Here is a 27,597-nt window from a genome sequence, read left to right as displayed (position 1 = left end):
GTTCTTCAGTCACTGGAAAAAGATATTAAAAAAAAAAAAATCCCCCACCAAAAAAAACTCTTTGTAATTACCTTTTAAGCAAGCAACAAGTCCCCACTACGTTCTTGCAAACAGTTAAAACCTCAAGCAATATCTTTACATCTGATGCACTGGGATGTGTCCGATGCCTGGTCCCCCACTGTGCTTCCTGCCACCAACTCGTCTTTACTGTGTGTGGTGCACCGTGGCCAGTGGATGAAACACTCAGTGGTAAAGATGGGTATCTGACACACTCGGATGTGTTGTGCCTAGTGTTCTTTGGCAGACATTGTTTTTAAAGTTCGTTTTTTTTAAGCAACAGAGTCACTTTAATTTGGATTTAGGAGTTCAGCTCTAAGTACCGGTATTTTCTTTACGTTATTTTAACTATCTGATCACGAAACAGAAAGCAATCACCAGTGTAGAATCAGTGTGTTTAGTTTCCATTTCTATCATTACTGCTGTGGCATTAACAGAGCTTGGCTGCATGAAGAGAACACTGGAGAACACTGAACTTCTGTCAATACTCCTGCAGTCATGCACATTTTCACAGGCACATATACAAGTGTAAAAAATATCTATAGTCCGCAAAACTTTTTTTTTTAGGCTGGCTATACATTATACAATTTTCTAGATTTTCTAGATTTACCTTCAACAATGTAGTGCAAGGGCCTTCATTTGACCTCATATTATACGATTTTGGTAAATCTAAAGGGAAAAAAAGTGTACAAGAAAATGTAAAATTGTATAATGTATGACCAGCCTTAGTTCTGGATAGTGTAGGAGTCAATTTTTTTTTTGCAGTGTACTATTGGGGAGATTTCCCTTTTATTCCTGTGCCAGAGATGCAACAGGATGTTCGTGACATTTCCCAAAGTGTGGGGAACTTACCTCTTAAAAGGGTTGCCTCCAAAACATGTATGAAGATTTCTCCATACCACCTGTCTGGGTACAGCTCTAAAATGTTGGCTTTTCCTCACTTTTTCTTCCGTGGTGACAATGGTAACAATATAATAGAGGGGTGAATTTCCTCAATGGGGAAAAGGACATGAAAAAAATTACCCTTCCCGCTCGATCGAAAAAAAAAAAAAAATTGCCTTGAGCTATGTGGGTTATGTTTGACTTTACTATACAGTGCCTTGAAAAAGTATTCATAACTTTTCCAAATATTTTTAACGTTGCAACCAGAAACGTAAATGTATTTTTATTGGGACTTTATGTGATAGACCAACACAAAGTGGCACATAATTGTGAAGTTGAAGGAAAATGATAAATGGTTTTCAAAATTTTTTACAAATAAATATCTGAGTGTGGCAATACTTTGTAGAAATACCTTTCTCTGCAATTACAGCTGCAAGTATTTTGGGTAGGTCTCTACCAGATTTGCACATATAGAGAGTGAAATGTTTGCAAAATAGCTCAAGCTCTGTCAGATTTGAAGGAGAGTGTAAGAGAACAGCAATTTTCAAGTCCTGCCACAGAATCTCAATTTGATTTAGGTCTAGACCAGGGGCCCTCAAACTTTTTAAACAGGGGGCCAGTTCACGGTCCCTCAGACACTGTTGGGGTCCGGACTATAGTTTGAAAAAAATATGAACGAATTCCAATGCGCATATTTTATTTGTAGTGCAAAAAAAAAAACAGGAAAAAATACAATATATATGACCACAGCGTGCCCCCATCAATGCAGCGTGACCACAGCGTGCCCCCTTTCAATGCAGAGACCAGTGCACTTACCTGCAGTGGCGGCTTCTCCTCAGTCCCCCTGCCTCCTCCTCGGCCAATGGCATGGGTTCGCCATTCGGCCAATCAGAAAGCGTGTCTCGGACCCGCTTGCTGATTGGCCAGGAGGACGATCCGTGTGACAATAGCAAATTTTTATTCGCTACTGTCAAATGGGTGGGCTAGGGCGCAGTGCTCTGCACCTCGGGTCCAACCTTTTCTGAAGCCTATTAGAGCTTCAGTGAGTGACAGGCAATCAGCCCTATGCCGATGGAGTCTTGGAGTCTCGCGGTGCCGCGATAGCCGCGGCCGCCGCCGTGCCCGGCAAACGACATGAATGATACATCCCGGCAGGCGGGCCGTAGTTTGAGGACCCCTGGTCTAGACTTTGACTGGGCCATTCAAACACATTATTATGCTTTGAACTAAACCATTCCATTGTAGCTTTGGCTGCAAGTTTAGGGTTGTTCTCCCGTTGGAAGGTGAACCTCCGCCCCAGTCTCAAGTCTTTTGCAGACTAACTGGTTTTCGTCTAAGATTGCCCTGTATTTGGCTCCATCTATCTTCCCATCAATTTTGGACCAGCTTCCCTGTCCCTGCTGAAGAAAAGCCTCCCCACAACATGATGCTGCCACCACCATGTGGGAATGGTGTGTTCAGAGCGATGTGCAGGGTTAGTTTTTCGCCACACATAGTGTTTTGTTTCTAGGACATAAAGTTAAATTTTGGTCTCATCTGATCAGAGCACCTTCTTCCACATGTTTGCTGTGTGCCCCACAAGGCTTCTCGCAAACTGGCCTTTTTACGGCTTTCTTTTAACAAGGCGTCCTGTGGGGGGGGGGGCGGGGGGCTTGGCCTGATGGTGGACTGAGCAGCACACTAATCTTTAATTTTCAAGACAAGGTGGCAATTCTGCAATTCTGCACGCTGTACAACTGACAGGAGAGCTGCACTACAATAGCCAGGTCATCCGTATATTCCCGGACTTCTCGGCCGACGTACAAAAACAAAGAGCTTCCTATGCCTCAGTTAAAGCTAGACTACGAGCTCAAGACATACCATACTCCATGTTAAGCAAAACTTAAAGTCATCCATGCCAGCAAATCCCACTTCACCTTCTGATGCTTCCCCCTGGTTGGACGAAAACTTCAGTGGCTTGCAACCTTCTCGTAGGCGCTAAACATTGAGAATTCTGCTGATACTACCCTATGTACCGTTTTGACTTTCCTACAGTTTAAGCTTATCTTTGGGAAACATTTAACCCCAAGCCAGTTGTTTCTACATTATCCTGTTCACCCTCCTTATCCCGCTGGGTATGATCCTCCTGCGAAATGCACAGTCACCCGGTCCATTGTCACTGCCGTGGTGTGGTCCTCACATCCAATATCCTAGGGGCCGGTATACTCGGGGGGGCCGTGGCGTGCTTTTCTGGTGGATTCGGGAGCAGTGATGGTAGTAACTGCATTAAAGTAAATGACATTACTTAACGCAGTTACTTTAGAGGGTAATGAGTAATCTGATTACTCTTCCCCTCATGGTAACGCCGTTCCCATTACTTGGGGGGCGTTCGCGCAATTACATCTACCGCCACTAGATGGCAGTAGTGCAATTCTGCCTCTCTATGACCCTGCCGGGTGACGGCGCTGTCCGCTGCACTGGCCGAGGAGAGAGAGACAGTCACAGAGTAGCAGCAGAGTGCGGACTGGAGTATAGCGTGCCAGGCCAGCCCAGGCCATGAGGGAGGACTCAGGAGCCATATAATTTAATATAAAATTAAATATATTAGTCCAGTCCACCACCGCCACAGTCGTCCGTCAGGCACAGCCAGCCAAAAGAAAGGCAGCACAGGCAGACACACAGGCCTGGAGGAGGACGGAGCCAGACAGACCCCAGTGTGCCTGCCTGGGCAGGCCACACCACCAGCCAGCCACCACTACCACCAGCCAGGCAGGCAGCACTGCAGTACACAGGTACCAAAAAAAAAATAAAATACGGTTACTCACACAGACTCAGTCACAGTTAGGACAGGAGGACTCAGACCCCCGCCAGTGTGCCACACCACCACCAGCCAGCAGCAGGTACCAAAAAAAATAAAATAAAATACCACAGTCAGGACTTAGGATTTAGGTCAGGTACCACAGAACCACACTGCCAGTACCCCCACCAGTGCCAAACCGCCAGCCACCACTGCCCACCACCACAACCACCAGCAGCAGCAGCAGATACCACTCGAGTAAAAAAAGAACAAAAAAAAAAAAACACCACTCAGTCAGGAGTCACTCAGGACTCAGGTCAGGTACCAGTACCAGTGTACCACCACGCAGCCAGCCAGTACCACTCAGCAAATACCCCTCAGGTATCCACTGCCAGTGTACCACGCAGCCAGTCAGTACCACTCAGCAAATACCACTCAGGTACCACCAGTGGCACTTAGCAAATACCACTCAGGTACCGTACCAGTGTACCACGCAGTTGGTACCACTCAGCAAATACCACGCAGGTACCACTCAGGAATCACCTCACCACATAAGTATCTCGTCCCACAGCAACATTAAAATAGTGTAGATTACTGGACAATGTTTTATAATAATAATTGCTTCTATTTAGTGTTCATTTCCATCATTTAACATATTTAATATTGGGGGCATCCAAGTTATTTGACATATTTGATTATTTTTTAAAGTAACGCAATAGTTACTTTCCCTGGTAATTAGTTACTTTAATGATGTAACTCCGTTACTTCTCACAAAAAAGTAAGTGTTAGTAACTAGTAACTATAATTACTTTTTTTTAACTTGCATGACCACTGTTCGGGAGTAATACACCTCATATGTTCTTCCTGAAGAGAATTGCACATGATGTTCTGTTCTTCATCCCTGTTTTAACCCCCTACCTGGTTGTGATGCTCGCATCACAGGGTTTACGGACTATTGTTTTTTTCTTGTTTGGGTCATAGGATCTCTATAATTGTGATACAAAAAGAACAGAAAAGCGCCTTTGAGTGTAGACTTTTTAAACGTGGCACATAATAAACACAAATGGCAACTCGGAGAAGCCAGAAACCATCAAGCTATTTAGGATAGTGCAGTAATACAGCTCCTCCAGGTGAATTGTCAGTCCGTTCCACCCGATCCAACAGCCAAGGGCACCCTGGTCTGTAGGAGAAGATGATGCCGGCAGTCTCCTGTTAGCTTCCAGGTCCCAGACAGAGGCCGTGAAGAAATACTCATCGCGGGGAGACGTGTGTGACATCACCAGGGAGCTAGGCAACCCAACGTGTTTCTGAGCGTGCGCAAAGCTCTGAGCATGCACGCTCTTTTTTCAGGTAGATAGGAACAAGCACAATTCCTGATGATTATATATAGGGAGTGTCATAATCCGTGTGTGGGAAGGAGAGGAGATAAGGAGTCAGTAAGCAAAACAATGAATGGCCGATGTCAGTTGTACAAAATACCTATATCAAACATTACACAATATTAACACATTTAAAACCATTCAAATATGTGCATGGAAATGAGCCAAAATTATCAATGGAAATAGGTAAAAATAGTGATAATAATGAATAGGATGACCATAATGGTCAGAGGTCAATTGTATAAAATTATATATATATGTATATATTAAATTAATATATCTTATGAACGATCAACATGGCTAATCGTTTGAAGATCCTTTCATGTAATGTTAGAGGATTGAACTCGCCTCGCAAACGGTCCCTGGTATTCTCATTTCTTAAGAAATACAAACTCCACATAGTTTTTCTGCAGGAACCTAAACACCTTGCATTGAAATAAAACTTGGATAGCGCGCACCTTTCACACTTTCCATACTTTATATTCCAGAGGGTTCCGCAAATTGTAGGCCAAATTTGTCTAGGCTGAGATTATTCAAGACAAAACTGACTTTAAGGGTAGATTCATCCTTTTATCATTACAGATTGGTCGCTCAATTTTAAAATTTGGTCAATCTTTATATTCCCCTGCCTTTTTCTGCTGAACTCCTGACTAGAGTTGCCTCATACACCCTTGCTCTGCCTAATGGCCAAGTGATATACATTGGTGATTAGAATGCGGTGATTGACCCTGCTTTGGACCGTTTTAGGGGGGGGAGGGGAGGGTTTTTCGGTCTCTTATGGACTGGGAGCAGGTGTATAGACTTACAGGTGTATGGAGATGGAGGAATCCAGACGTTAAGCAGTTTACATGTCACTCAAGATTCCTTTTGTACAATGTCCCGTATTGATATGGCCTTTTCTACCCCCCTCACCCTCCCACTCATAACTGGTGCTAGTATCCTGCCACAGTGGGTTGTCTGATCACTCATGGTGGAGATGGACATGCTCCCTGCTTCTGGCCCTTCACTCTGGCGTTTAAACGCACATTGGCTAGATCAGTGTTTCTCAACTCCGGTCCTCAGGGCACACTAACAGGCCAGGTTTGCAAGATATCTGAAATACATCACAGGTGATATCATTTGCTGCTCAGTGATTGCAGTATTCTAGTCTGCATCTCCTCAAGATAATACTTAAAATCTGGCCTGTTAGTGTGCCCTGAGGACCGGAGTTGAGAAACACTGGGCTAGATGACGGTGCCTGTATGAAGGGCAGTGCTGAATATTGGACTAATAATCTACACACCGCCAACTCTTACCGAGTGGGAGGCATTTAAGCCATCAATTTGCGACACCTTCATGTCCATTACTGGAGTGCTCAGGAAAAACACTAAGCTTTGTACTGAGGAACTTGAATCTGCCATGCTGCAAGCAGAAGCTGATTACAACACTAACCCTACTCCCCATACACAAGTTATGAACTTCGCCTTTTAGACCTTACACAGAAGTGTAGGTTATACACCTCTCAAAAATTATTTGAGCATGGCAATAAGGCACAGCGATTGCTGGCTTATCTGGCACGTCAGGATTTCTCTCCCACCTACATCCCGAGAATTTGTGTCTCTCCAGACAACATTGTTGACACTCCTCAAGCCATTCTGGGTTCCTTAATTTCCTTTTATATCAAACTGTACTCGACAATTGTTTAATATGATGACAATTCAGAATTCCCCATCTGCATACTTAGCTGATATCTCCCTTCCTTCGCTGACTAGGCAGTGTAGCGAGGAGCTGGATGAACCTCTCACCAGGGAGGAAATAGAGTTAGCCATCGGGCAAATGCCACAACATAAAACCTCCGGACCTGATGGATTCACTACAGAATGGTACAAAATTCTAAATTAAGTGCCATTTGTGTTGGTCTATCACATACAATCCCAATAAAATACATTTATGTTTTTGGTTGCAACATGACAAAATGTGTAACATTTCAAAGGTTATGGATACTTTTTCAAGACACTGTGAGTGGGTGCAGGGAATGTTGCTAAGAATGCAAGTGTTAATAAAATGTATGTGGCAATCTACTTGAAAAGTACATTTAATTTATTACCAACACATGACTTGTACTTACATGTTATATATGTGTATATATATCTTGTGAAGGGTCATTTGCTGTAGGGAGAATACATGGATCACAATTCGATGGAATATATCATTAGTTACTGCAAAGAACTGTTCAAAACCCCAGCACTTCTCCTGGTCAGCTTCTAGAATATTTGCGAGCACTGGAGAGAAGAGAACTTGTAGGCCCCTAAAAAAAAAAAAAAAAAAAAAAAAAAAAAAAAAAAGTATGCAAACAGAATGCATCATATATATGCAATGTAAAATAAATCTTAATATCACAAAAAGTCTAAGGCAAAGCGTAGCTAACTCTCAGGAAAGCTGTGCAGCACGTGTGGTACAGGTGAACCATAGTGCATTAGTGCCAAAAAAGCCCTTTATGGGGCTCAGGACAGTGAGGGCTTGTGTACATTTGCGGTTTGGGTGGAGGTAAAACCCCATTGTTGAAACAGATTTTTACCCCCCCCAAACAACAATAGCTGGCTTCTGCTTCTCTCCTTCCCATCGGCGTTTAGTGGCTGAAGGAGGAAAATGTTTATTATTCAATTCAAAACAAATAATTCATAATTCTGAACTATTTCATTTTATTGTGGCCGTGACCAGTTACCAAATCACTTAAAGTGGTTGTTGAGCCACTACTATAAAATAATCCAATCTCCTCTGCAATACAACACTAAGGGCTCCTGTGCCTGTCCTATAGAAAAATGCGATCTGTACCTATATGAGAGCGTCTCCCGGCGATCAGCTGATCCCTTGGCTCTTTTCTCTGCCTGGCTGACAGCTCCAGTGGGTGGGCCTGAGCACTGCAGCTGTCAGCCGGGGAGGAAGGGAAGAGAGGAGAGAGAGCAGAGTGGCCATGTGATTGCTGGGAGCCACTGTGATATAGATACAGGTTTTTAAGGCAGTACAGGGGGCCAAATGACACAGCACAAGCACTGTACAAAATGCTTTAGGGAAACAGTATCTTTTTTGGGGGGGGGTTTTGTAGGGTAACAAACGCTTTAGTGGCCTTCGCTCTTCAAAAAGTTGAGCAACCTTTGTTTTAAGCCATTGACCAGGAAGAGATTCAGATGTACTATATAGTCAAAATAACACTACATTTTTCAGTCTTTCAATACCAAATTAGGAAAATCCTAATTAAGAATACTAATCCTAATTGGGAAGAACAGGCAGGCATTCCTGGCAACAGCAATTCGGTAAGTTAGGGGTCAGATCAGGCAAATATATCTTAGATACATGTACCCTAAATCAGTGGCACTAACAAAAAAAAAAAAAAAAAAAAACCACAACAAAACAAAAACAAAAAGAAAAAAAAACACACACATACATAACATAGCACTAAGATAGATGGAAGACACTAAAAGCAATAGCAGTAGTTATGGCCAGCCGTCAGTGGGATCATCAACAGTGTCTTTCAATTAGCTCGAGCAGACAGTGATAGTACCAGTCAGTTAGCCTGTAATAACACTCCACAAATGACAGTAACTAGCAGTCATCTATTTCCACTACTTAATCACCCCAAGACCGGACATTTTCATCCTCTTCCTGCCCAGGCCAATTTTCAGATTTCAGCTCTGTCACACTTTGAATTACTCAATCATGCAACACTGCACCCAAAGGAAATTTTTTAGCATTTTTTGGAGACAGATAAAGTTTCTTTTGGTGGTATTTAACCTGTTTTCGCCTGCGCTATAGCTGAAAGATGGCTACAGGGCGGGCTTAAAATGCCAGGAGGGTGTCCACGGACGTCCTTTGCTCGGGCGGCGTGCTTTGGGATCGCCAAGTCCTTCGACTCGGCTAATCACAGATTGGGGTAAAGGGCCAATCACAACCCTTTACCATGTGATCAGCTGTCAGCCAATGGCAGCTGATCACGTGATGTAAACAGAAGCCGGTTATCGCCTTTTTTTTTCCCCTCGAGGAGAAGAGAATAAAGCCGATAACCTGCTTATGTTAAAGGGACATTATTTGCCCTCCAGTGCCACCTACCTGTGCCCATCAGTACTGCTAATCAGTGCCCACCAGTGAAGGAGAAAAATTACCTGTTTGCAAAATTTTATAACAAACTATAAAAAATGTTTTGGTTTTTTTTTTTTTTCAAAATTTTAGACTTTTTTTGCTTGTTTAGCAAGACATAAAAAGCCCCGTGGTGATTAAATACACCAAAAGAAAGCTTTATTTGTGTGGAAAAAATGATAGAAATGTTATATGGGTAAAGTGTTGCATGACTGTGCAATTGTCATTCAAAGCGCTGAAAGCTGAAAATTTGCCTAGGCATGAGGGGGGTAAAAGTGCCCAGTAGGCAAGTGGTTAATCATTACTGAGTTTTTTTTTTTTTTTGCTATATAAAAAGAATAGCGAAAATTTTAAATAAAAAACAAAAACGTTTTTCTTCGTTTCAAATTTTGCAAACAAATAATTTTTATTCAAAATGTACATTATTTATTCTCTGTGAAAGTTATAGTCAACAAAATACTGTGTAAATGTTTGGAGATCAGTCCTAATTTCCTAAAATGCCAGGACAGTACAAATACTTCCCAAATTACGCCTTTTGGAAAGTAGACATTGCAAGATATTTAGTAAGAGGAATGGCAAGTGTTGTGAAGTTGTAATTTTTAGTCACAATTTTTTGGAAAGTGAAGAGACGTAATAATGGGATTTTTGGATTACCGTAAAATCCATTTCTCTGATGTTTGATGGACACAGCTCCTTCGAATTCTTAACCATTGGGTTATACTGCCCCCTACAGGAGGACACTAGGCAGAAAAAAAACTTAACTATGCCTATGGGCAGTCTCAGGATGTATACTCCCCCTCTCTACTATAGGTACTAAGTTTTGTTACAAGCAGTGTCAGAAGTATTACAACTCCATAGAGGAGCGGGTGTGGTGTCCATCAATGAACATCAGAGAAATGGATTTTACGGTAAGTCAAAAATCCCATTTTCTCTTTTGTTCATTGACGGACACAACGCCTTAGAAATTCTTAAGCGATGTGATGTCCCAAAGCAGTGTCAAACATGAGGGGTGGGAACAGAAAAAAAAATAATTCCCAAGGCTAGACCTTAGCCAACCAGGAAAAAGAGCTCAACAGAAAAAAAAAAAAAAACACAACACAACACAACTGGAGCCCACCAACCAGTGGCCGCCTTGCAAACCTGCGTCACTGACACCTGATGATGGAAGGCTCACGAAGCACTAAGCACCGGAGTAGAATGCGCCTTTACAGCGAAAGAAGGGACCTGACCCTTGATAGAATAGGCCTGAGTCACTGTCTGTCTGATCCATCTGGAAATGGTCGTGGACGAGGCAGACAGCCGTTTCGTGGCCCGTCCATCATCACAAACAGTGGATCTGACCTCCAAAAAGACTCCGTGGCTGCCAGATACACCGGAATCGCCTGAACCACTCCCTTAGGATGTTTGGGCCTGGGTCACAGGGAAGGCAACACAATGTCTTCATTCAAATAGAAATCAGAGACAAAAACTTCTGAAGGAATGCAAGACATGGGCGATTAACCACCTTATCTTGTAGACCACCAAGTAGGGGGTAGGACAAGACGCCGCCGCCAGCTCTGACACCCTGCGAGCAAACGCGATGGCCAGCATAAAAAATAAATAAATAAAAACACACCTTCTGGACCAGCGTAAGCAAGTGAATCTCCCAAACATTTGCAAAAGAAGGCTTCAGAGCAACTGAAAGCACCAAGTTCAGATCCCAAGGCAGTAAAGGAGACAGCGCCAGTGGAGTCAGATGTAAAACACCTTAAATAAAAGGCATGCACCAGAGAGTGCTTGGCCAGGGGACGCTGAAAGGAGACTGCCAAGGCAGACACCTGCCCTTGATGGAACTCAAGGCCAACTTCTGCTTAACACCTAGTCGAAGAAAGGTCAAAACCCGAGCCACAAAAAAGAACGAGGGTAAACACCATGAAATGTAAGGGTTCCACGTATGATGGTAGATCTTCCTAGGAGGTAGACTTCCTAGCCTTCAGCAGTGTCGGAATCACCGACCCAGGTAAACCTCTATCCTTCAGCACCTGGCTTTCAAACAGCCAGGCCTTTAAGCCAGCGACTGCAAAGCAGGATGGAAGATCAGCCATTGGCACAGGAGATCCTCCCTGAAAAAGGCAGTCTCCAAGAGACGTCGGCGCCCAATCGCACCAGTTTGGCGAACAAAGACTGGAGAGGCCTTTCTGGGGCCCCTAGAATGACCGGAAACCTTTCCGCCTTAATCCTGCGTAAAAGCGGCAGCAGAAGCTTGAGAGGAGGAAAAGGCGTAAATCAGATACTGGCCCAACCGGCCCGCCAGAGCATCTGTGGCGTTCGCCAGAGTATCCCGTGACATTACCACAACCTCAGTACCTTTCGTTTGAGCCAGGATGCAATTGTATCACACTCAGTTGAGCCCCACTGAAAACATATCTGATGAAAAATGTCCGAGTGAAGGGACCACTCCCCATTGTCCAACGCCTGCCGACTGAGATAGTCCACCTGCCAGTTTTCCACTCATGGAAAATGTACAACAGAGTGTGCCAGAACGCATCATTCTGCCCACCGGAGGATGCCGACTACTTCCAGGGCTGCCCACACACTCTTTGTTCCGCCCTGGTGATTGACATAGGCCACTGCCGTGGCATTGTCTAGCTGGATCCGTACCAGAAGCCCCCGGAGACGATCTGTTCAGTGATCCAGGCACAGCCTGATCGCCCAAAGTGCAGATCGGTAATCTGGACTCGACCAGCTTTCAACAACCCTGAGCAGAGCTCAGGCCCAGGACAACTCCCCCACAGACTGGCATCTGTGGTGACCACTGTCCAACACAAAAGGGAGAAAGAATTTGCCCTGCCGAAGAGCCTGGAAATTAATCCACCAACCAGGGACCCCCTGGTTTCCTGGCTCAGCCCAATCAGATTGTCCAGGGATCTCAGAAACAGGTCCATGTCATAGGATCTCCCTTGGAAGGGACCTCGCATGTAACCGTGCAAACGGAACTGCCTCTAAGGAAGATACCATCAGGCCCAGCACCTGCATGCAAGTCCGGAGGGATGAACACCTGCTGGACAGCAGTAGACGAATCGCAGCACGCAACTTCTGGAGTTTGTCCAGAGGAAGGAACACACTGGCTAGAGCTGAAACTAGAGTCAGACCCAGATAATCCAATTTTCTGGATGGACTCAGAGCAGACCTAATTTAGAGGCCAACTGAACTCTTTCAAGGCCTGTATAGTGATCACTACGTCGTCCAACAGGGCAACAGAGGACTCCACTTGCAGCAGGAGGTCGTCCAGGGAGCCCAGTACCGCAATCCCCCGCTGACGTTGGAACGCCAGAACCGGGGCCAACACTTTGTGAAGACCCGAGGAGCAGAGGCGAAGACCCGAGGAGCAGAGGCGAGAACCCAAGGGTAATGCCATGACTGGTAATACTCCTCTCCTGCAGCAAAAATGAAGGAAGCGCTAGAGTCGGGCACACATTGGAATGTGCAGGGAAGCATCCTAGATGCCGATAGAAGCAAGAAAGTCCCTCTGAGGAAGGGATGTCACCACCGTGCAAATGGACTCCATTCTGAACTTCCGTACACAAAGCAGTTCAGAGCCCCAAGGTCAAGAATAGGACAAACCTATCGCTCCTTCTTTGGGACCGTGAACAGGCTTGAATAAAAGCCTTGAAACCATGCCGATACCTGAAACAAGTCCTGCACCACCCCAAGGAGAGCCTGCAATCGGTCCGGGACACACATTGGAAGGAAGAACCTTTCCGAAGGGCAAGAACAAAACTCTGACTTGTAACAGGACAGTAGTACTTCGTGGACCTATTGGTTGATTACCAAGGAGGTCCACGGGCCGGAAAAACAGCAAAAACGCCCCCCCCCCACCCCAAGTACGGGTGAGGGCACACCTTCAAGCTGAAGAGGACTTGTCTGCAGGTCGAGAAAAATTCCCGCTTTTGGTGTTGGTCAGACCAGGGCCGATTGGAACCTCCCGAGGAGGACTTAAAACTTCTTGTGAGCCAAGAAAGTCGTGCCACGTCTGGGACGAGGTGCTTTTTCCTATCCTGTGGAAGAAAGGTACCCTTCCCCCTGTGAGACTCTTAATGAGGTCATCCAGGGTAATCCTAAACAAGGGATCGCCTTGAAGAAGTTAGGCAGTCAGACCTTTTAAAAAAATCTGGTCCGCAGACCAACACTTAAGTCACAATACACACGTAAGCCCACTGCCAAAACAGACAGCCTAGAAATCAGGGGAGCCACAGCCAAAGAGGCATCGCAGACAAACTGCAGCCCCAGGACCAACTGGTCCCCTAACTCAGCCAAGGCAGGGGAATCTGCTTACCCTCTAGGTCATGGCGCAAAAGCCTAACCCACTAATTTAGTGTTTGTGACTTCTGGGCAATGGCCAGGACTGGCCTAAGCGCCGAGCCCGCAGTAGAGAGCATATTGCAGCCACAGCCTTCGCCTTCCTGTCAGTCGAATCCTTAACCACTTCCATACCGGGTGATTTCTGGCACTCCGCTCCTACATGTAAAAATCATAATTTTTCTGCTAGAAAATTACTCGGAACCCCCAAACATTATATATTTTTTTGTGCAGAGACCCTGGGGAATAAAATGGCGGTCACTGCAACTATTTGTGTCGCACGGTATTTTTTTTTCTTTTCATATATATGCTTTCATATATATGCTTTATACGTTTTACAGGTTACCAGTTTAGAGTTATAGTAGAGGTCTTGGGCAAGAATTGTTGCTCTCGATCTAACATTCGTGGCGATACCTCACATGTATGGATTGAGTGGCGTTTACATATGTGACCATGATAAACGCATGCGTTCGCTTCAAAATGCGAGCACGCGGGAACGGTGGCGATTTAACTTTTTTTTTGTTTATTTTATTTTACACTTTCCCTTTATTTTTGATCACTTTTATGCCTAATACAAGGAATGTTAACATCCCTTGTAATAGGAATAGTGAATGACAGGTCCGCTTTATGGGGAGATCTGAGGTCAGATCTGCCGTTACTGACCAGGACCACCCCCACAGCGCTGCCCCTCCAGAATGAGGGGCCGGGCTCGACTGCATCCAAAAAGGCAGCCCCTGGACCAGCTGGTCTGCCAGCTCAGCAAAGGCATGGGAGGACTACTTACCCTCCAGGTCACAGCGAAAAAAAAAAACAAAAAAAAAAAAACAAAAAAAACAAAAAAAAAAAAAACTTCGCCCACTCGGTCAGTCTACAACACCAGGGCAATGGTGAATATCGGCCTCAGTGCTGAACCAGCCAGGGTGTACAAATTGCGGGCCACAGCCTCCGCCTTCCTGTCAGCCAGGTCCTTAAAGACCGGGGACTCTTCAATCGAAAATCAGCCTAAGTGGAGGGGAGGGATAGGATTGGGGGGGGGGGGGGGAACAGATGAAGGGGGTGCCTGACAGGAAGGAGGCTGTGGATCCTTGGGCCACGTGGCAAGAATCTCCCTTTGCAGAGGCTCGAGTGGAACTGTGCAAACAGAACCAACCATCAGCTGAATAGGAGCAGAGTTGCATCCTGCTGAACAACAGGAGCCAAGTCGCATCCTGCAGCTTTGGAGTTCTTTTTTTCTTTGGAAAAAACACCCTGGCTGAAGCAGAGTCCAGAGTCAGACCCAGATCGTCCAACTTTATCTACGGAACCAGTGCAGATTTTTGAAAATTCAATTTCAAACCAAACTCCTACAGAGTCCGCACAGTTTTTTCCAGGTTGTCCTTTAGAGCAGTCGGAGACTCTGCTCACAGAAGATAGTCCAGGTACCAAGTACCGCAATCCCCAGCTGCCGCTACAATGCCAACACTTTTGTGAATACCCGAGGAGCTGAGGCAAGACCAGAGGGTAATGCCATGGAATTTATAATGCTCCTCACCCATGGCAAGCGGAGGAAACGCTGATGATCGACATATGTTGGAATATGAAGGCAAGGGTCCTTTGATGTGGAGATGTCACTACTATATGAATGGAGTAATTTGGAATTTCTGTACCAGCACAAGCGGTTCAAAGCCTTGAGGTCCAGGATTTGACGGACCTTGCCTTCCTTCCTGGGAACTGTAAACAGGTTTGACTAGAAACCTTGAAAACTTTCCGATTTTTAAATCAGGGCGGTCCATGGGCCCGGAAAGAAGCAAAGACGTCCCCCATCTCAGACAGGGCTGAGGCCGCGTCCCTTCAGCAGAAGAGGACTGTTCTGCAGGTCTGGAAGAACCCACTCTCTGTGACGAGACTCCTCGTCCCTGGCAGCCTGTGGAAGAAGAGTACTCTTCCCCCCCCTGTAAGACCCTTAATGATGTCACATAGTTTGGGAGGTTGAAAAAAGACATCAGTCCATCCAGTTCAACCTAGGATGTGTGTGTGTTTGCTGTTAACCGTACATTGTATACCCCTGTATGTTGTGGTCTTTAAGGTGCCCATCTAATCGTTTTTTGAAACTATCGATGCTCCCTGCTGATACGACTGCTTGTGAAAGCGAATTCCACATCCTTACTGCTCTGATAGTGAAGAACCTCTTACATATTTTAAGGTTAAACCGTTTTTCCTCTAGTTTTAGTGAGTGGCCACATGTCTTATTTTATTCCCTTTCTCTGAAAAGTTTTTTCGTTAAGCTAGGGTCGTCAGTACAGTATTTGTACATTGATATCATATCCCCTCTGAAGCGTCTCTTCTCCAGAGAGAATAAGTTCAGTGCGTGTAGTCTTTCCTCATAGCGGATGTCCTCCATTCCCCTAATTATTTTTGTTGCCCTTCTCTGGACTCTCTCCAGTACCAGCACATCCTTCCTGAGGATCGGTGCCCAGAAGTGGACAGCATACTCCAGATGTGGCCGGACCAGAGTCTTGTAGAGTGGGAGAATAATCTCTATTTCTGGAGTGAATCCCCTTTTTTGTACATGCCAGTATTCTGTTGACTTTGCTTGCAGCGGCTTGAAATTGCATGCCACTGTCAAGCCTGTTGTCCACTAGTACCCCCAGGTCCTTTTTCATCTTAGATTCACCCAGAGGTTTCCCCCCTAGTGAGTAGCTTCCTTTCGGGTTTCTGACGCCCAAGTACATTACTTTACATTTTTCAACATAAACCTCATCTGCAAATACAGAGATTGCGCTAGATATCCCCTCCTCTAGATCATTTACAAATAAATTAAACAGGATTTGTCCCAGGACAGAACCTTGGGGGACCCCACTTTCCACACCCGCCCAATCCGAGTACTCCCCATTAATCACCACCCTCTGGACTCTCCCCTGGAGACAGTTTTCTATCCAGGTACTCACCCTATGGTCCATACCTACGTACCTTAGTTTGTACAGTAAGCGTTTGTGGGGAACGGTGTCAAATGCCTTTGCAAAGTCCAGATACACCACATACACAGGCTTTCCTTCATCTAGGTGGCAGCTCACTTCATCGTAGAAGATTAATAGATTGGTCTGGCCAGAACGATTTTTCATGAATCCATGCTGATTACTACTAATAATACAGTTTTCATTACTAAAGTCTTGTATGTAGTCCCTTAACATCCCCTCCAAAATCTTGCAGACTACTGATATTAGGCTGACCGGACTATAGTTACCCTGGATATAATCTCGACCCTTTTTTAAATATTGGTAGCACGTTGGCTTTTTTCCAATCAGCTGGCACCATACTGATCTGTAGACTATCCTTAAAGATCAAGAATAATGGTCTGGCAATCACCTGGCTGAACTCTTTAAGAACCTTCGAGTGCAAGCCATCCGGTCCCGGTGATTTATTTATGTTAAGTTTCTCCAAATTAGTTCCAAGTCTATCCTCTGTTAGCCATGGCGGTACTTCCTGAGGTGTATTTTTTTATAGTTTATCATTACAAGCCTTCTCTCTGTAATCCAGGAAGATTCAAACAGGCCATCCCCGAAATAGGAGAGAACAGATAAGGCCTTCTTGGAAGACTGGTCCGCAGACTAGCATTTCAGCCATATCATGCACCGAAGGACCACCACTGTCACGGACAGCCTAGAAACTAAGGGAGCCGCATCCAGAGAGGCACCACAGACAAAACTTTAACCCCCGGACCAATTGATCTGCCAGCTCACAAGGGCAGGGGGGAAGCTGTTCTCCCTCCAGATCCTGGCTCAAAAGCTTTTGCCCACTCCGTTAAAGTCTGGGACACCAAAGCTATGGTGAACACCGGCCCAAGGACCTAAACGGCCACACGGTAAACACGTAGCGGACCAAAGCCTTGGCTTTCCTGTCAAAGGGGTCTTTACTGTCGGTGGAGAAGTCTCTGGCTTTTAGAATGGAGTTATTCAGCCTGAAAACCTGAGAATCCACCACAGGTGGGACTGTCCATTTTTTTTTTTTTTTTTAACAAGGACTCTTCAAAAGGAATACCGTCTAGCGAAAATGTATTGGATTTAAGTCACTGACTCACGAGAATTTTGTCAAAGCAGGCGGAAAAAGGGGATACCTTTTGCCGCTTTTGGGGAGCTACAGGTACAAAAGGGGACAGACAACTTTGACGCAGCAGCTGCATCCTCCAATTTTTAAAGTTGCTCCCACCGATACAATCAGTGCATCTACCAGCGCAGTTTCATGCGCGGCTGCAGTAGAATAGGAATCATCCTCACTATAAGAGCACTCGGAAGTGTGTGGATGCACACCCAGTAGGGTCGCTGCATACTAAGCTCACCCTGAAACATAATCAGGATTGTTACAAAAAACAGGCAGGTGAGGGTCGCCGACTGCGATCCCACAAGGGGACGCCGACCCAGGGCCCACGAATGGACCACCTATTGGACCCTGCAAATAAAAAACAAAAAAAGGGGTTTGCCCTTTGAGCCCCCCCATAGAGGCTCGCCTGAAAATAAATGGCCCCCTTAAGGGGTGCTGCCCGCTGTGACACAGAGGTAAGGTACTCAGATGGTCCGCAGCACTAAAGATGGGGTGCTCTACGCAATAATGGCGGCATGCTGTCAAAACAAAAAGGTGTCACCTCCACAGCGCCCCCCAGGGAAGGCTCCAAGCTGGTCACAAGCTGCGGCCAAAATATTGGTGGAGGCTCAGCTGCACAGATCCCATCCAAGGGATGGTGGGTGGCTACAGGACACTCACAGGGAGCCACCCACCGGGAGGGTGCCCCGATGTCTGGGCGCAAAGCCTGCCAGAGCCGACCACCCAGAAACAAACAGGGGAGAGGGCGGAAGCTCCAGCCACTCTCACCGGGGCCCCCCAAAACAGTGTCCGGCCAGTAGGCCACAAAGCCGCGGCCTGAACAGTGGACCCATCCGCTCCCCCCACAACAGCCAGGAGCTCTTAGGAAACCCCTGCCCAGGTCGCTAACCCCCAGGTTGACGAAGGACCCTGTTTTAACCCCTGGTGTGCGCCCCAAGAAAACCAGTCAGCAGCAGCCCCAAAGGAAGCCCCCTTTCAGAGCACATGGCAAAAGCCAGCTCACAACCTCCAGGGAGGGAGGGGGTATGGAAGACCCATGGGGACCCTAGAAGGGCTGGGGAGAAGGAGGGGAACCTGGGGGGTCCCACTGTCCTAGGGAGGGGCCCACGGTCACCCCAGAACCCTCAAGGGGGAGAGGGGGAACAACTACTTATCATACCATGGAACCAGGTGGGCACCACTCCGGGCAGACCACCGCATCAGAATGGGGGTGCTGCGGGCCAGAAGCATGCTGCGACTCAGGCCATGACCAGGTCGTATGCGTCCTTGCGAGACGTTTAACTCGCCGGCCAGCCCCTGTCCAGTGGGGCTATGTCTCGGCTGACCTAGCACGGAGCTGAGGCCTGCGTGTGCTCGCTGGCCAGACTGGTAGACCATAAATTTCTAGAATATCCAATCCGACGCCCAGTCCAGCAGTTGATTATAGTTCTCACAGGAACAGTAAATAAAAGAAAAAAAATCAATTTAAAAAAGGAAAAAATGCTAGGACCAAAAGATCCCAGCAAGGAACTAGGTCCTTACTCCTGACTAGGCAGAAAAAAAACTAAATGCCTATAGCAGGAAGTGGGAATATACCCCCTGGGACTGCCCCATAGGCATGGTAAAGCTTTTTCCTGCCTAGTCTCCTACTCCTGTAGAGGGCAGCATAACGTAATGGTCAAGAAGATTCTGGAGCTGTGTCCGTCAGTGAACAAAAGGGAAAATTTTGTTTTTCACAAAGTAGCTATTTTAAAAAGTTATTTCTCACACACAGCATAGACATACTTAGAATTACACCTCAAAAACACATTCTGCTATACCTCCCGAGTATGGGGATGCCACATGTGTGAGGTTTTTTTTTTTTATTTTTTTTTTACAGTCCAGATGCATAAAGAGGACCAAAATGTAAGGAGCACACACACATGCATAAATAGCTTTGTATCTAGGTTTATTTCCTGGGTAACACTTTTATATTGCAAGCCTAGGGCTCACATTAGAATTAATGGGCTCATATTGGATGCTTTTGCTATACCATGTTTCCCTGAAAATAAGACCCATCTCAGTTTTCTGTGATTACTGCAATACTGTATAAGCCTTACCCTGAAAATAAGCCCTAGTTAAAATCCTTGTAAAATCATGTAATCTGTGCTGTAAAAGTATTATATAATGTCCAGTGAGTGTCTGTATGTAACATGATTGTAGAAACATTTTTTACAGTGCCCCTGGGCGCTCGTGTGACCCACCGGAGCTCTCCTCCTCCTCCTGGCTGATGTCAATTGCCCCTCCCCCTGCTGTGCTCAGAGCAGGGCTGACATCAGTGGGGATCCCGGCATCTCCCTCGGCAGTGCTCGGAGCAGGAAATAAGAGCTCCGGCGGGTCATGTGAGCAACGCTGTAAATAAGGTATTTTCAATAACTCTACATAAAAGACACACACTGGACATGATAGAGCAGATTAAATGATTTTACAAGGACTTTAACTAGAGTTTATTTTGGAGATAACCGGGATATTGACTCCATAGCTGACCGGGAGGGAAAGGGGGAGAGAAGACAGGGGACAAATAAGACATCAACCAAAAAAAAAAAAAAAAAAAAACCCTAATGCGTTTTTTTGTACCAAAGGTTTATATAAGACCCGGGCTTATTTTGGGGGAAACACAGTACATAGGGGAACCAGACAGAGTTCCCCTCTGTCACCTCTATTTGCATTGGCTGCGAGGTTGAGAGAGGATGAAGGTGTACAGGGCCTGGCTATAGGGGACCTGGAGGAATGCGTATTATTTTATGCAGATGATCTTCTATTATACTTAAAAGATTCTTATAAGCCTTTGTCTACGGCCATCTTGCTTATTTCAGAAATTTGGTGATTACTCAGGGTTTAGCATAAACTGGGCTATATAAATGTTGTACCCCTTAGACGACAACAGAATCTGATGCCCATTAGTGGCTGTCCCCTGGTAGTGTCAGATAAATTTAAAGTGGTTGTTAAGCCACTTCATAAACTATACACAATCTCCTGTTATAAAACCTCCTATGCTGCAGTGCATGTCCTTTGTAAAAAAAAAAAAAAAAAGAAGAAAGAAGAAAGAAGAAGCCTATTTCTACCTGATTTTACAGCGCAGATAAGCGGTCACGCGACTCCTCAAGGCTCCCTCTCCCGATCTGACAGCTAGAGCGGAAGGGGCCAAGATTCCCCCACTGACGTCAGTCGGGAAGGACATAGCCGGGATGTCAGCCGGGAGGAGGGGAGCCTCAAGGAGTCAGGTGACCACCGATCTGCCCTGTGAAATCAGGTAGAAATAGGTATCTTTTTTACAAAGGACATACAATGCAGCATAGGAATCTTTATTGTGAGATTGTGTGAGCAGTCTAAAAGGTATTTCAGCAGCAGGAAGGGGGCGGGATTGGTAAGAGCTGATAGGGAGGTGTAGGGGGAGGAGGAGGACAGAGGAGAGCAGGGCTGCGGATGCCGGAGGCATGTACACTGACCACAGCGTCAGGGCCCAGGAGCCATGGTACACCGTGGTCAGTGTCAGTGGCGGCTGGTGCTCAAAATTTTTGGGGGGGCGCAAAAAGAAAAATGTAATAGGTATTGCTTCGCGTCAAAAAACGCAGTAAAAAATTGCGTGACTTTGAAGTCATGGTATAGGCATGGCACAGGTGATGGTATAGGCATGGCATAGGTGATGGTACAGGCATGGCACAAGTGATGGTACAGGAGATGGTATAGGCATGGCACAGATATGGTATAGGCATGTCACGGGTCATGGTACAGGAGATGGTATATGCCCCCTTTCAATGCAGTGACCAGCGTACATGCCCCCTTTCAATGCAGAGACCAGTGTACATGCCCCCTTTCAATGCAGAGACCAGTGTACATGCCCCCTTCAATGCAGAGTTCAGCGCGCGTGCCCCCTTCAATGCAATGAACATTGTGCTGTGCCCCCTTCAATGCAATGAACACTGTGCTATGCCCCCTTCAATGCAATAAACACTGTGCTGTGCCCCCCCAATGCAGAGTTCAGCGTGCATGCCCCCTTCAATGCAACTGTGCTGTGCCCCCTTCAATGCAATGAACAATGTGCTGTGCCCCCTTCAATGCAATAAACACTGTGCTGTGCCCCCTTCAATGCAATAAACACTGTGCTGTGCCCCCTTCAATGCAATAAACACTGTGCTGTGCCCCCTTCAATGCAATAAACACTGTGCTGTGCCCCCTTCAATGCAATAAACACTGTGCTGTGCCCCCTTCAATGCAATAAACACTGTGCTGTGCCCCCACAATGCAGAGTTAGCGTGCATGCCCCCTTCAATGCAACTGTGCTGTGCCCCCTTCAATGCAATGAACAATGTGCTGTGCCCCCTTCAATGCAACTGTGCTGTGCCCCCTTCAATGCAATGAACAATGTGCTGTGCCCCCTTCAATGCAATAAACACTGTGCTGTGCCCCCTTCAATGCAATAAACACTGTGCTGTGCCCCCACAATGCAGAGTTCAGCGTGTGTGCCCCCTTCAATGCAACTGTGCTGTGCCCCCTTCAATGCAATAAACACTGTGCTGTGCCCCCTTCAATGCAATAAACACTGTGCTGTGCCCCCTTCAATGCAATAAACACTGTTCTGTGCCCCCTTCAATGCAATAAACACTGTTCTGTGCCCCCTTCAATGCAATGAACACTGTGCTGTGCCCCAACAATGCAGAGTTCAGCGTGCATGCCCCCTTCAATGCAATAAACACTGTGCTGTGCCCCCTTCAATGCAATAAACACTGTTCTGTGCCCCCTTCAATGCAATTAACACTGTGATATGCCCCCTTCAATGCAATAAACACTGTGCTGTGCCCCCTTCAATGCAATAAACACTGTGCTGTGCCCCCTTCAATGCAATGAACACTGTGCTGTGCCCCCTTCAATGCAATGAACACTGTGCTGTGCCCCCACAATGCAATAAACACTGTGCTGTGCCCCCTTCAATGCAATAAACACTGCGCTGTGCCCCCACAATGCAGAGTTCAGCGTGCATGCCCCCTTCAATGCAATAAACACTGTGCTGTGCCCCCTTCAATGCAATAAACACTGTGCTGTGCCCCCTTCAATGCAATAAACACTGTTCTGTGCCCCCTTCAATGCAATGAACACTGTGCTATGCCCCCTTCAATGCAATAAACACTGTGCTGTGCCCCCTTCAATGCAATAAACACTGTGCTGTGCCCCCTTCAATGCAATGAACACTGTGCTGTGCCCCCACAATGCAATAAACACTGTGCTATGCCCCCTTCAATGCAATAAACACTGTGCTGTGCCCCCTTCAATGCAATAAACACTGCGCTGTGCCCCCACAATGCAGAGTTCAGCGTGCATGCCCCCTTCAATGCAACTGTGCTGTGCCCCCTTCAATGCAATAAACACTGTGCTGTGCCCCCTTCAATGCAATAAACACTGTGCTGTGCCCCCTTCAATGCAATAAACACTGTGCTGTGCCCCCTTCAATGCAATGAACACTGTGCTGTGCCCCCACAATGCAGAATTCAGCGTGCATGCCCCCTTCAATGCAACTGTGCTGTGCCCCCTTCAATGCAACTGTGCTGTGCCCCCTTCAATGCAATGAACAATGTGCTGTGCCCCCTTCAATGCAATAAACACTGTGCTGTGCCCCCTTCAATGCAATAAACACTGTTCTGTGCCCCCACAATGCAGAGTTCAGCGTGCGTGCCCCCTTCAATGCAACTGTTCCGTGCCCCCATCAATGCAGAGTTAAGCGTGCGAGCCCCTTTCAATGCAGAGCGCCACAGCATTGTTCCCAATCACTGCAGAGCGCCACAGCATTGTCCCCAATCACTGCAGAGCGCCACAGCATTGTCCCCAATCACTGCAGAGCGCCACAGCATTGTCCCCAATGATTGCAGAGTGTGCCACAGCATTGTACCCCAATCACTGCAGAGTGCCACAGCATTGTCCCCCAATGATTGCAGAGCGCCACAGCATTGTCCCCCAATGATTGCAGAGCGCCACAGCATTGTCCCCCAATGATTGCAGAGCGCCACAGCATTGTCCCCCAATGATTGCAGAGCGCCACAGCATTGTACCCCAATGATTGCAGAGCGCCACAGCATTGTACCCCAATGATTGCAGAGCGCCACAGCATTGTCCCCCAATGATTGCAGAGTGCCCACAGCATTGTCCCCCATTTATTGCAGAGTGCCACAGCATTGTCCCCCACTTATTGCAGAGCGCCACAGCATTGTCCCCCAATGATTGCAGAGCGCCACAGCATTGTCCCCCAATGATTGCAGAGCGCCACAGCATTGTCCCCCAATGATTGCAGAGCGCCACAGCATTGTCCCCCAATTATTGCAGAGCGCCCACAGCATTGTCCCCCAATTATTGCAGAGCGCCACAGCATTGTCCCCCAATGATTGCAAAGTGCCCACAGCATTGTCCCCCAATTATTGCAGAGCGCCACAGCATTGTCCCCCAATGATTGCAGAGCGCCACAGCATTGTCCCCCAATTATTGCAAAGTGCCACAGCATTGTCCCCCAATTATTGCAGAGTGCCACAGCATTGTCTACCAATGATTGCAGAGTGCCAGCATTGTCCCCAATTATTGCAGAGTGCCACAGCTTTGTCCCCCAATGATTGCAGAGTGCCACAGCTTTGTCCCCCAATGATTGCAGAGTGCCAGCATTGTCCCCCAATGATTGCAGAGTGCCAGCATTGTCCCCCAATGATTGCAGAGTGCCACAGCTTTGTCCCCCAATGATTGCAGAGTGCCAGCATTGTCCCCCAATGATTGCAGAGTGCCAGCATTGTCCCCCAATGATTGCAGAGTGCCAGCATTGTACCCCAATGATTGCAGAGTGCCACAGCTCACTTACCGGTGGTGATCGAGTCTTCTCTTCCAGTCCAGATGACCTCCACTCCTCTGGAGACGCTGCGCGGCTGCGGCCTGGTGAGGTGACTGCCTGGTCGGGTCGTCCGTCTCTCTGAAGCCGATTCCGGTGTCCGGTCTGCTCTCCGAGTCTCCGCTGAGTCCGCTCCGCTCTGCTGTGCCCGTCCGTCCACCGCACTGACTCGTGACTGACGTAGGCGACGTCAGCGGGGTCACGGGTCAGCATCGGATGTCCTGGATGATGATTGGTCCAGGCTGGAGACTGGACCAATCACAGCCGGGACATTCCGAAAGTGGGGGTTTCCTAGCGCTGTACCCTGCGCCCAGGTTACGCCCCAGAAGGCAGCCAATCGGCGCCTCTTCTGGGTCGTAAACCCCACCCCCCCACAGCCTCCACATAGGCCGGCGAACACAATTTTTTTTTTTTTGAAAACTTTATCGATTTTTTTGTAATTTTTTTTTTTTTAATTTTTTTTTTCTTTTCTTTTTTTAGGGGGGGGGCGGCGCCCTGGCGCCCCCTATGCACAGGCCGCCACTGGTCAGTGTATAGGGGGGCGGGCAGAAACTGGCAGAATCAGCCAGGTTTTTAGGGAATACAGGGGACCAAATGACACAGCACAAGCACTATGCTGTATAACATGCTTTAAAAGGAGCAGGATCCATTTATTTTTTTAGGGTAACAAACGCTTTAAAGCGGTTGTATACTGCTGGAAAAAACAAACAAACCCTGCAAGACAAAGACACTGGCTTTAGTGCATAGTAGGCAATGTTATAAGGCATGTGACCAGTGGTCGAGTATAGTCTCTTGCGTAGATGTGCTTGCCATTTATGTAGGCACAGTCATTTCCTCCAGGGGAAAAATTTTTACAGATACGATACTTACATCAAATGTAATATGGGGAGACCAGATACAGACATGTGCCATAAAATTCAAATCAGCAGGGGATCCTTTCTGCATATGGTTTGAAAGTGTCCTAAAGTTATACCCCTGTGGTCAAAAGTTACAGAATTTATAGCGGACACGATTGATTTATCAAACATATGTAGTCCTCTGGTTTGCCTTTTGGACATGCTTAAGGATGAAACGATGGATACTGCTATTAAGCTTTTTTTTTTTTTTTATGCAAGAAAATGAATAGTGGTAAACTGCATACATACTAAAACTCTTGAACTGGCAGTCTGGAAGAAAACTAGTTTATTCTGATATTCTATTCTATGAGATGACATCTAAAGCTAAGGGGTGCCTAAAAAAGTCTGAAAAAAAATGGTACAAGTGGGTGGATTCTTCTGCAACAGGGGCTGATCAGATTAGAGATTTTTTTTTACATCTGACTGCTTATTACAGCGATGATAGCTGTAATAAGCAACCTGTAACACTGTTCAAAAGGTATCATTCTTGAAACCTTGTTTACTACTATGATTGGTCTCAGCTTTCACATGGAACAGAGCTGCTTTGACCCTGGCCTTTCCGCCCTGGTACCATGTGATCGCTGGGACCAATTACAGAGATCACACAGTAAGCAAGGTGTCATGCTATTACTGTAATTGAGATTGCGGTGATTCGACACAGTGATCACATGGTACCAGGGCCAATCACAATGGCCCAGTACCGCGATTGGTTATCTTCTGTGTCTGTCCGGGGGGGGGGGGGGGCACACCCATACGTTCTTTCAGAACTAGAGAGCATCTGCCCATCTATTTATCTACATTGGCCAGGTGGAAAGTGGTTAGTGAAAACATATTAGGTAACAGTTTCCTCCACTGAAGCAGCTTACAGTCTAATTTTCCTAACAGTCATACAAGTATGCACGTGTACATTCTTGTATTACACAACTTCCCTTTACCTATGCTCGTCACAGAAACTAAAAGCGAATACATTTTGGAACAAGTGTAGCCATGTCAAAAATACAAAAGAGGATATAACAAATGCAAGCACATATACTTCCAACTAGAACGTTTTCTCAGAACGAAAACACTTACAAAGATAAATTGCAGCTGAGTGGCAAATTCCAGCTCCATTCTATTGGACCATTTTCTGCCCTCTGAACACCAGATATTGCACCAGATGGCTTTCCAGTAATTATTTTATACCTGTAGAAGTGTAAAGAAATATTAGGAGGTCTTTTACACCCAGATATAATACTAAGCAGTTCAGAATCACCAACGTAAAGAACTTTGAATAAAATATATAAAAAAAAAAAAAAAAAAAAAAGTCTTTAGAAAACAGTTGTAATATGCATTTTGATATGCAAAATTGTTGAACTAGCATACAAAATGAGAAAACTATTACAGAGGATTCTGTCAGAATTTATTACTTATTGAAAGCTAAAATCTACAGTTAAAATGTTTAGGAGCTCACCACTCGATCATATTTTGTCAGTACATGTACACTGCAGTGCACCTTGTAGTCTCCTGATGCTGTAACACCCTCTTTTGGGCTGAGTTCTACTGTACAGGAAATCACAACAGGCTGATGCCAAGTCATATTTAGGTAGACTTGCCACTTTTAAAAATACAATATTGTTATATTATAATATAGCATTACCAGGATAGAGTTCAGCTTAAAAAATAAAAAGTTGAGTAAAGTGGGGCCACCTACTTTCTGGCACAGTTTGATCCCTGTAGGGGTGCCTGGGGGGGCTAGTGGTCCCTTCTTGCTGTACACCGTTTCCAAGCCGTAACTCTGTACAGTACCCAACATTTTGGTTGCTTTGAGTATGGTGATCCATAGAGTATCAGATAAATGGATTGTTGTAAGAACTTACCGTAAAATCCTTTTCTCTTAAGCTCATTGACAGACGTAGTCTTCTTGATTCTCAAGAGCTGGGTTATGTTGTCTCCGCAGGAGTAGGACTAGGCAGAATGACAAAACGTTCTGGCTCCACCCTAGGGGCAGTCCCTGAGGGTATATCCTCCCTCTCTCTGCTACAGGGAATCAGTTCTGTTTAAAGCAGTACAGAGAATTTAACCCAACCCAACTCAATGATAGAGGGGCGGGTACTACGTCTGTCAATGAGCTTAAGAGAAAAGGATTTTACGGTAAGTTCTTACAAAAATCCATTTTTCTCTATCGCTCATTGACAGACGTAGTCTTCTTGATTCTCAAGA

The 27,597-nt window shown here is 46.2% G+C and overlaps 1 protein-coding gene across 1 annotated transcript in view; it reads right to left on the bottom strand.

Moving 5' to 3' along the window:
- TBK1 (TANK binding kinase 1) overlaps positions 1 to 27,597 on the bottom strand; it is a 144,958-nt gene that overhangs the window by 67,947 nt on the left and 49,414 nt on the right. Inside the window, exons 7-8 of the mRNA XM_082255185.1 lie at positions 26,470 to 26,580; positions 7,202 to 7,381 (exon numbers count right to left, since the gene is read on the bottom strand). Of these exons, the coding sequence (XP_082111311.1) occupies positions 7,202 to 7,381; positions 26,470 to 26,580 (291 nt within the window). The remainder of the gene's footprint in view (positions 1 to 7,201; positions 7,382 to 26,469; positions 26,581 to 27,597) is intronic.

The sequence above is a fragment of the Pelophylax lessonae genome (assembly GCF_965119305.1).
Source record: "Pelophylax lessonae genome assembly, chromosome: 4".
Classification (NCBI taxonomy): domain Eukaryota; kingdom Metazoa; phylum Chordata; class Amphibia; order Anura; family Ranidae; genus Pelophylax; species Pelophylax lessonae.
This window is presented reverse-complemented; position numbering and strand designations above follow the sequence as displayed.